Source organism: Saccopteryx leptura, chromosome 9, assembly GCF_036850995.1.
Source record: "Saccopteryx leptura isolate mSacLep1 chromosome 9, mSacLep1_pri_phased_curated, whole genome shotgun sequence".
NCBI classification, from domain to species: Eukaryota; Metazoa; Chordata; class Mammalia; order Chiroptera; family Emballonuridae; genus Saccopteryx; species Saccopteryx leptura.
Window position 1 is genome coordinate 75359866 of NC_089511.1, and position 10252 is coordinate 75370117.

The 10252-nt window shown below is 45.6% G+C and overlaps 1 protein-coding gene across 2 annotated transcripts in view; it reads left to right on the forward strand.

Annotated features, from left to right (window-relative positions):
* VCL (vinculin) overlaps window positions 1-8432 on the forward strand; it is a 148481-nt gene extending 140049 nt beyond the window's left edge. Inside the window, exons 19-22 of one of the 2 annotated variants that reach the window (XM_066349812.1) lie at window positions 816-1019; window positions 3050-3253; window positions 3648-3752; window positions 6318-8432. In XM_066349812.1, coding sequence (XP_066205909.1) covers window positions 816-1019; window positions 3050-3253; window positions 3648-3752; window positions 6318-6464 — 660 coding nt within the window. In that variant the 3' untranslated portion in view covers window positions 6465-8432. The remainder of the gene's footprint in view (window positions 1-815; window positions 1020-3049; window positions 3254-3647; window positions 3753-6317) is intronic. The other variant, XM_066349811.1, reaches the window with a different exon arrangement.
* The last annotated feature ends 1820 nt before the right edge of the window (window positions 8433-10252 follow it).

Consider the following 10252-nt stretch of genomic DNA (forward strand, 5'->3'; position numbering starts at 1 on the left):
ATTCTGTTCAAACCTAGTTGTGTGACAGCATTTACTTTTTCTGTCTGGATTTCTTTTTACATTTTTTTTATTTTTCTGAAGCAAGAAGTGGGGAAGCAGAGAGACAGACTCCCGCATGCGCCTGACCAGGATCCATGCCCACTGGGGGGTAATGCTCTGCCCATCTGGGGCATTGCTCCATTGCAACTGGAGCCATTCTAGCGCCTGAGGCATGGAGCCGTACTCAGCGTCCGGGCCAACTTTGCTCCAATGCAGCCTTGGCTGCGGGAGGGGAAGAGAGATAGAAAGAAAGGAGAGGGGGAAGGGTAGAGAAGCATATGGGCATTTCTCCTGTGTGCCCTGGCTGGGAATAGAACCCTGGCCGGGAATAGAACCTGGGACTTCCACACACTGAGCCGACACTCTACTGCTGAGCCAACTGGTCAGGGCTGGATTTTTTTTTTTTTTTTAAAGTAATGAGTTTACTATTGTTTGATTCCTCTTAAATATTTTGACTTGAGAATTACTCTTGGCAAGTTTAACTTTGGTAGTAAGCATATAAAAAAGGAATGCCACTTGCCTGTTAGTCTAAATATTTCTCTGGAAACCTTTTGCTACTGGAGTGAGTCCCTCCTTCCTTCAGTGTGGACAGGGCAGCTTGGGCTGGTGGTGGAGGCTGAGAATTCCCCTTCTGTGGAGCTTGGCTCATCTGGCTCCCGCTTTCTTTCCCATCCTAGGCAAGCTTTGGTTACTAAACCAGCCACAGCTCAGTCCCCAGGTCCTACTGCTCTTACTAACACTTTCCCTGTTTCTCATCCTTCCTGCCATCGACAAAGCCGGGTATCCCAGCTGCTGAGGTGGGTATAGGTGTTGTAGCTGAGGCAGATGCGGCTGATGCTGTTGGGTTCCCTGTCCCCCCTGACATGGAAGATGATTACGAACCTGAGCTGCTGTTAATGCCATCCAATCAGCCGGTCAACCAACCCATTCTGGCTGCGGCTCAGTCATTGCATCGGGAAGCTACCAAGTGGTCTAGTAAGGTACTGATTTGCACCCCTAGTTGGGGCTGCTCCATATGCATCCGGCCATGTGCAGCCTTGACACATTGCATCACTCTTGATCTGTGCGGGTCCTGCGTGTCTGGGCAGCACGGGCATCTGTCTGTCTGCACTTCGTTGTTAGGACTGGCTTCACAAGTTTGATAGGTCTGGTAATGCCAGATTAAGGGGATTGCATTTACGTTTTGGAGCTCGAGAGAGATGGGGTCACTTTTTGGAAGGATTCCTTCTCTTACCAACCTTGTGGCCACTCTTGGAACCTTATACCCCTTGGGAAGCCATGGATGAATCTCTCAATGTTTTGCAGGTCAGGACCATTAAGAGGTCACCTGGCCTGCCCATTGAGCTTTGCATATCTTCCCCTCCTCCCACTGACTCTCACTGGAGCACTGGCAGCTCAGCAGAGTTGCTCAGGGTGAGAAGCAGCTTCACAAGGCAGGCTGTCTGGGGAGGCTGCTTGCTGCCCTGCACTTGGCTGAGTGGCAGGTGCTGGCCTTCATGGGAACCTACAGGGAGAGGGGCTTCGCTGACTGCTTGTCCAGGTTTCAGTGGGAGGGGTGGGGGTGGGGGACAGAGAGCGCTCAGAGCTGCAGGACAGGCAGCAGCAACCAGAGCTTTGGCCTTGGAGACTGAACCAAAGCTAGTTTGGGGTGTAGGGGTTGGGGGTGATCACTTTTTTCCCTTTGAAGGTGGCATGTTGCAAGAATGCAAGAAGAAAGGATTTGAAGAGGAATGGGTAATAACTAACCTTGGCACTACACTCTTTCTAACCAAGGTCATGAAGTCTTAGAATGATCAGGTCTGCCCCTGAAGAGGTGGGCCCAGACGGCCTGTCTAACATATCCCTGTTCTCATGACTTCTTCACATACTTGTGTTCTTTCTGGCCTCTGACACTGCCTGAGATGTTACACGCCTTCTAGCCTAAGTGACCGGCCACTCCATGTGCCTGCAGAGGGCTCTCCCAGAGCGCCTTGCCACGGCATGGTTTGTGTATGCCTCACTTGCATCTTGTAGAAATGGAAAAGCATGAGGGGAAAAATGAGTACAGCCTAGCCTTTTGGGTGGTTTGAAGAAGGCAGTTATTTTAGGTTGTTATCAGCCAAAAAAAAAGCCTATTGAGGACACAAAGTAAATTACTTGTACATTTCTTTCTTGACCCATAGGGGTTTTAACGAACCAAAATGCTAAATCTAAGATAAACTGCTGTTTGTTGGAGTGGCGGTTCCATTTACAGCTTGACTCACAATTTTTATTTTCCTGATGCCTCCCACGGCATCCTCTTGGCTGAAGGTTTGATTGCAGCCACTTCTCTGAGGGGATGGAAGAATTGATTCTTGGCTTCTTTAAATGTGAAAAATTAAAAATAATACGTTCCTTTAGGTGGATAGGACAAACAGGCAGTAGAGGGGAGGGTAGGAGCAGTCGAGGTCACAAAATCTATTTTTTTCATTAATGTTGATAATGGTTTCTTGGATTTAAATTCCAGTTTAGCAGAGACAGTCTTTGGCTGCTCTTTGTAACAAGGGTAAGGATGATGAGGATGATTTCAGCATCTAGATGGCTCCTCTGTATTTTTCCCCTCAGATCAGCCCTATTGCTTTTCCCTGTAGGGAGGAAAATGCCTGTTTCACCAACCTCTTGGCCTCGTCCCCATTTTACTGACGTGATTAACCTGGAAATGCTGAAGTGCTTGTTTCGTGCTATGCTGGGGGCGCACATGCTGCCCTTGCAGACTAATATCCAGTTCTTCCTTTTTCAGGCAGGCGATCTATCTCTCTCCCTCTCTCCTACCCTTTCTCAAGAGTGCTAGGGGGGGTGGCCTGGCATTCTCTTCTCTTTGTCTGTTTCTCCTGTGTTTTCCGTGTCACTTGACAACAGTCTTTCTCCTCGTCTCACCCTCCCAGAGGGCTGCTGGGGCAGCAGGCTCCCTTCTCTTCTCTGTGCTTCTACTTCTTCCCTTCACTTGGCCAGAATTGGGCTGAGCTCACATTGAGTATTTGCCTCCTTCTAGGGCAATGACATCATTGCAGCAGCCAAGCGCATGGCTCTGCTGATGGCTGAGATGTCTCGACTGGTAAGAGGAGGCAGTGGTACCAAGCGGGCATTGATTCAATGTGCCAAGGACATTGCCAAGGCCTCAGATGAGGTGACTCGGTTGGCCAAGGAGGTTGCCAAGCAGTGCACCGATAAGCGGATTAGAACCAACCTCTTACAGGTACTCAGGAGTGTGTGCGTGCGTGCGTGTGTGTGCGAGAGAAAGAGAGAGTTGGGAGTGGGAGGATGTGGGAGGGAGAAAAGCAGGATAGAGAAAAGTGGGTGAGCGAGGAGGAGGTACTTGAGAGTAGAATGAAACAGCAAAAAGTGGAGATACACATGTGTATCTGGGAAAGGCGGATTCAGGAAAGTTTATTTCCTATTCACATGAAAGTATTTGAATGCTTCTATTTCTGGACAAAGGGATTATACTGATCCTTAGAGGAAAACAAGTAGAATCCTGCTACTAATGTATTGAGTGCCTTCTGCATGCCAGCCACTGGGAATACAGAGATAAGTTGTGCCCTCAAGGAACTTGAAAGCAAGAAAAAGACTAAATCAAACTTTCTTTTCAGGTTTGTGAGCGAATCCCAACCATAAGTACCCAGCTCAAAATCCTGTCCACAGTGAAGGCCACCATGCTGGGCCGGACCAACATCAGTGATGAGGAGTCTGAGCAGGTATGTACGTGCCTGCAGCTTCTGGTTTCTTGCCAGCAGTTTCTGTGCCACTTTACAGGAATTTAATTCAGCTTTGGGGAAATTTTACCGGTGGATTTAAGTACTCCGTATGTGGGATGGAGTCTTCAGTTCTTTCACAAAGGGCATCTGTGTTGGAGAGATGCATTAGGAATTTGAAAAGCAGTAGAGCTCTTATGTAAGTTTTGTCATTTTATAGATGGGAGATTGAGGCCTACGAAGGTTAAGTGTCGGAATCAGTTGCAGTGAGGACTTTACACAGTTCTTTTCCTTGGGATAGGTTTGGTTCTCTCAAGGCCTCCAGTGCCTGTTCACTCTTGTCTCCCTGTAACTTTTTGGCTGGAGAGAATTTTTGCTTCCTTAGCTTTCTGGGTGATAAGTACCTCAGGGAAGATGACTAGTGTAGGGGACTCTGAGGAAGCTGTGCCAAGGCTGACCTGACAGCTTAAAAGAAGTGCTTTTCTTTGAGAGGTTGAAATAAGGAGGGTTGGAGGGTTCCCTTAAGTCAGGGGTCTCAGTCTGCGGGCCTTAAGTGATGCTTCTTGTTTATACCTTGGCAACCAATTCCTGGAGTTTGTCCTTCCCTGCCTCCTGGAAATGTGGCCCAGGTCTTTCAGAAAGCCCTCATTTGAGCACCTTTTCCTTTCCTTATCCCCTCTCTAGGAGGCTTTGCTGTGGGCCAGATTCCCAGCTTCTTCTTATGATAGGCAGCACAAGTTTTGTTGAACTGCCCAGACAGGCTCATTGTACAGTGGGTATGCATGTGGCAGTTAAACAGATACTATCCCTCCCCTTGGGGAACTCACAATAGTTTGGGAGACCGTCTCTGATCTTTGGGAGGGAGACAGTGGCTAGCAGCACGTTAGAGGAGACAGTGGAGACAGTGCTGCTTTCACCACCATGTTTAATCCAATAGCTCTCGCCCTAACTCTTCTCTCAGACCATGGGAACTGGATCTTCACCTCTGACTTCCATGTGTTCTAGGCAGGGTTTGGGCACTGGACTCTTCTGCCCCAAGAAGAGGAAGTGGTAAAAACAGGAAAGGAAGGCTAAGGCTAAGAGTTTCAGACCTTAATATTTAACCAACTAAATGTGTCTTGGGAATATCTACTGTGTTCTATGAAATGTTCCAATAAAAAAAGAAACTGACAGTGTGGTGGAATGCAAAAAACACAGGACTGCAAGTCAGAAGTTTGAGTTCTCTCATCCTGACTATTGTGTGAGCTGGGTTGGCAAATCTCTGACTCTCTCTAGGCCTTATCCTCTTTGTTGCTGTCCAAGTGAAAGGGTCAACTTTTTAGGAATTCTAGTCCATAGTCATGCCTCTCGGAGCTCATGAATCCTCTGAAATTGTATGCACAAATTTTGCACGTGAGCATTTTACATTTAGTTGCAGGTTCTGTGGCTCAAAAATAGTTAAGATTTAAAAACAAAAAAAAAATTAATTATTGGTATTGCCAAGTTCCCTGACTTGCTGTCATGGAGTACCAGTATGATCCCAGTCCTGTAAATTTGTGTGTTTAGAAGATTTACTTGGCCCTGACAGGCTGGCTCAGTGGATAGTGTTGGTCTGGCGGATGGACATCCTGGGTTCAATTCCCAGTAGGGCACATATGAGAAGCCACCATCCGCTTCTCTTCCCCTCCTCTCACTCTTCCCCTCTCACAGTCAGTGGCTCGACTGGTGTGAGCATTGGCTCTGGCACTGAGGATAGCTCAGTGGTTCAGGTTGGCCTCAGGAGCTAAAAATAATAGCTCGGTTAATTTGAGCATCCTCCCCAGAGGGTGGTTGCCAGGTAGGTCTGGTGGGGGCACATGCGAGTCTGCTTCACTATCTCTCCTCCTCTCGGTTTAAAAAAAGAAAAGATACTTGGAAGATTTACTTTTCATGGATTTGTAAGGTGATTAGTTTGTTAACTTAATTATTTTTCTTTAATTAATTAAATATTTATGAAATACCTCTTATGTGCCAGGTACTGTCCTAACACAGAGGTACAAATGTGAACCAAACTGGAACAAATCTCTGCCCTCATGGAACTTAGTTTTTAAATAAAATTAGAGGAAATATCAAATAAAACAACCTAGGTAAAACATATGGCACATCAGTTAGTGATAATGGCTTCTATAGAGAAAAATGAAGAAAGAATTGGGGGATGAGTAATGTTGGGAGTTGGAAAGGTGGTTTACAGCAGGGAAAGCCACGCCAGGATGACAGCTGAGCGAGGATCTGAAGGAGCTGAGGGTGAGCCATGGGTGACCTGGAAGACCGTTTCAGGCAGAGGGAACAGTGTGAGCTGGAGGCAAGAGCTTGTTTGAAAATCGGGGAAGAGTCTATGCTAGAGGCCTTTTGAGGTACAGTACACAATCAGTGATAGGCCAGTTTTGGGTTCATTTGGTGATCCAGCTAAACCACCAGTGATGTGACAGGTACTAGGGATTCCAGGTGCAGGCAAAGAACACAGCAGTCCACTCCTGGCTGAAGCAGGTTTGGAGCCAGGGCTGCTGGGTCAGGAACTGTGAATAATGGAGAGCTCTTCTTTCCTTGCAGGCTACAGAGATGCTGGTTCACAATGCCCAGAACCTCATGCAGTCTGTGAAGGAGACTGTTCGAGAAGCAGAAGCAGCATCAATCAAAATTCGAACAGATGCTGGATTTACACTGCGTTGGGTTAGAAAGACACCCTGGTACCAGTAGGCGCCTGACTGAACCTGATTGGCACAGAAACCCCTACCAAACAGAATGAAAATGATCTGAGTTCCAGGAGCCACCTAGAATTGCTCGGGGGTTGAAAGCTACATCTTGGCCTGATATAACAGAAAGGAACGGGGCCTCTTCACATTAGAAAACATTTAAACTCTTGTCATGGACACTTTGAAATGTGTCTGTATTCTCAAACACAGTTATATGCCTGCACACTCTCCCAATAGGCAGACTGGGTTTCTAGCTCATGGACTTCACATAAGCTCAGAATCCAAGAGTGAACACTAGCCAGACATCTTGCTCTCTGCCCTTGTTCCCTAGGGGATAGTTTCCTCTCTGCTCCCTTTTCCCTGACTCCTATTCTCCCCACCAGGCTCCTAAGACCCAGGGCCCAGGCAAGTTAGTTAAGAAGAAATCACTGTGCCTCCAAAATTTGTTTTGGGCTTTCCATGTTGCTGCTGACCATGCCCGTCTTCCCTGGCTGTACTACTTGGGACCTTTGTAGAAGTGAGCCTCACTACTGCAGGCGAAGTTGGCCTCTGAGGGAGCCCTAGTATATGGGTTTTGGATTCACTTCCTACCCCTCTCTGATTTAATTCTAGTTTCCCATAGTATAAAATCAAATTTCACTCTCAGGAGGAAATCAGAGAATCACAAGATTCTATCTTGATCGTGCCCCTGAGCAATGTCTGTGCTCAGGAAACTTCTCGCCCCACATACTGCCTCGGCCCACCAAGCTAGCCATCCCATGAACACTGTGTGTCCTGGTGCTCTCTGCCACTGGAGGGGCAGCGTTGCCGGGTGTGGCCCTGCCCGTTGTCCTAGCAGGCCACTCCCAGGAGCTTCATGCTTTGTCACTGCCTGCAGAGGTCTGTGCTGAGGCCTTATCACTCATTAACTCTTACTGTCCTTTCTGAGCTGAAATGCTGCATTTAATTTTTAACCAAATCATGTCTTCTACCCTGGCTTTTATATTCTTGCCCCTTTCCATTCCTAAGTAAGATTTTAAAAGAGATATATGTTTGTTCATCTGTGATTTTGAAAGATTTCCTGTTTATCCTTTTGAAATTCTGTCCTAAGAATTGGTGCTTGCCCCCAGGAGTGTTTAATGGAAAGGCAGTTAGTTCTGTCTGAAGGACACTTCCTGTCGAAGGGAGAATGGTACTTGCAGACTGGAACTCTGGCACTGTTGGGAGGAATCAGTGGGAAACAGTCCTCAGTAATTCCTACCGCCCTCAACCAACTACAACCAAGCCCCTTGCATTCTCTCTCCTCTCCCCAAGTACTATTGTTCAAGAATGTAATCGGTATAATATTTAATTATCACAAGTTTCCTGTTAGCAAGTGAGAGAAGACAGTTTTTCATTGTTAGCACTTATCGCTGCTGTCTAAGCATTCCCTAGCACATGAAACCATACTTCTTCCCAAAGCCAGAACTGGATGAGTAAAGCAGTAAGAACCCTTGCCTGAATGTCCTTCCTTCCACCTCTAATGTGTAGTAGATCCCAACATGGAATTTGTAAAACCTGTCTTAAGTTGGTACTGTACACTCAGGCTTCCTCTATTTCCTTTTAACCGATGAAGATTATTTTCAAGGCCCTCAGTATAGTTGCTTACCAGATATAAATGCAATATCAACGCCTTTAAAGTATGAATCAATGCCAAAGATCACCTTTCATTTTACTAAAGATTACTTAGAGGAAATAAGAGAAATCATGTTAGCTCTTCAAGTTCTTCCAGTGCTTTAAGACACTGGTTTTACACTTTAGACCGATGTGCTTTTCTCTAATATCAGTGCTCAAGACACAGTGAAGCAAATAATAAAAAAAAAAATCTCTGGATGATGATTAGAGAGACCACCACTAAAAACCTACATTTATACGCTAGGATTTGTTATATGCAAATATTTTCTGCCTTTTCTTTTGTTCTGTTTAAAACAATAAAGTGCATTTGTATAAATAATGCTTTAAATGATGGGCATGTTATTGTAGCAAGAACTTTTGGATCAGGTTTTTAAACATAGCCAACAAACTAATCCTCGAGATCTGGAAACTAGATTTTTATCCAATCCAAATGTTGTACTGGAAGTCTTAGAAATCAGCAGTGTGTTTACTTAACAAAGATCTGTGTAATAAAGGATAGCTTTAGGGGTTGTATTCTAGGAACAAAAATGACAGAGCTTAACAGGAGGAGGAAAGCAGCCAGATGATGTGGATCATCCTTGGTTGAAGTCATGTGTCATCATTTTAGATACTTCTGGTTATCCATGGAGATTTGTCACTATCCTCTAAGACAGGGGTCTCAAACTCAACTCAGCATGTGGGCCGCAGAGCAAGATCACAGCCATTCGGCGGGCCGCACTAGGTCTACAAAAGGCAACTTTTACGCAACACTTTTCTCACTGCAGTTGAAAACAAAAAAAAATCAGTACAACAAGCACAATCGTACATGCAGTTTACTCAGTGTCACAAAACGACCAGAAACTGTAGTTCGCATCACAACTGCTGTTAACTAAGCTAATATCTAGCTAGGATGCTAGAGAAATGAAAAATACAAGTAGGCCCCTAGGCTTACTTAATTTTATCCAAAATATTTTGAACTTTGTGGATTAGTCTGCGGGCTGCACAAAATTGTTCGGCGGGCCGCATGCGGCCCGTGGGCCGCGAGTTTGAGACCCCTGCTCTAAGAAGCCGAAGCTGTGACATGTGCAGGTCTGTTTGTCCTAGTGCAAAACCCAGTACAGAACAAGACGGTTTTCAAAGATCCAACAGGCCTGACCAGGCGGTGGTGGAGTGGATAGAGCATCGGACTGGGATGTGGAAGGACCCAGGTTCGAGACCCTGAGGTCGCCAGCTTGAGCGTGGGCTCATCTGGTTTGAGCAAAGCTCAAGCAAGGGGTTACTCAGTCTGCTGAAGGCCCACCGTCAAGGCACATATGAGAGAGCAATCAATGAACAACTAAGGTGTCGCAATGCGCAACGAAAAACTAATGATTGATGCTTCTCATCTCTCTCTGTCCCTGTCTATCCCTCTTGTCTCTGTAAAAAAAAAAAAGATCCAACTGGGCTCTGAGGCATATTCCTTTTACTGGAGGAAGCACTAAAACAGTAGGGGCAGTTTCTTGGAGTAGAGCTGGGACATCACTGTTTTTGCCTGATTTCCTGGTCTGAAAGGGGTAAATATCATTAAAAGGCTAGCGTTACTGTTGCCTTAACTTAGTAGGGAGATAGATTCCAGCCTGCTGGAATTAAAGGGAACTATCCAAAGCTACTGAATTAGCTCAGCAATATGTGAAAACAGTATTCATGGCTTCATTTTTGCAATTCATCCTGTGTTCAGAGGTGCTGCTTTCCTGCTGTATTATATAGTTCAGTCATTTTCTTAGATGATTTTGAGGACAAAGACAAGCATCTTCCAAAGGCACTTAAAGAGTGAACCCATCATCACTTGAATTCCTTTTGAATAAAATGACTTCCTTATGCAGAAAATAAGCATCTATTTCATTTGCTCTTGAGATACACTCCTTGAAGAATTTAGGAAACAGATTAGCTACAATTTTGTGCTTGATAAATATTCCAATACTACAAGCATTAATGAATATTTGTTACTAGTATGTGGTAGCAGGGAGAGGAAGCTTTGATCAGTCTGTGGCCAAAAGGGTGATGCTTAGAGAATGTATGCATGACTGTTAGCATACTGAGGTTAAGAGAGGAACACCTGGGAGTGCTTTGTAGCAACCTTCACGCCTTGTGTGGTAATACAGAACAAAATCTGATCATGTT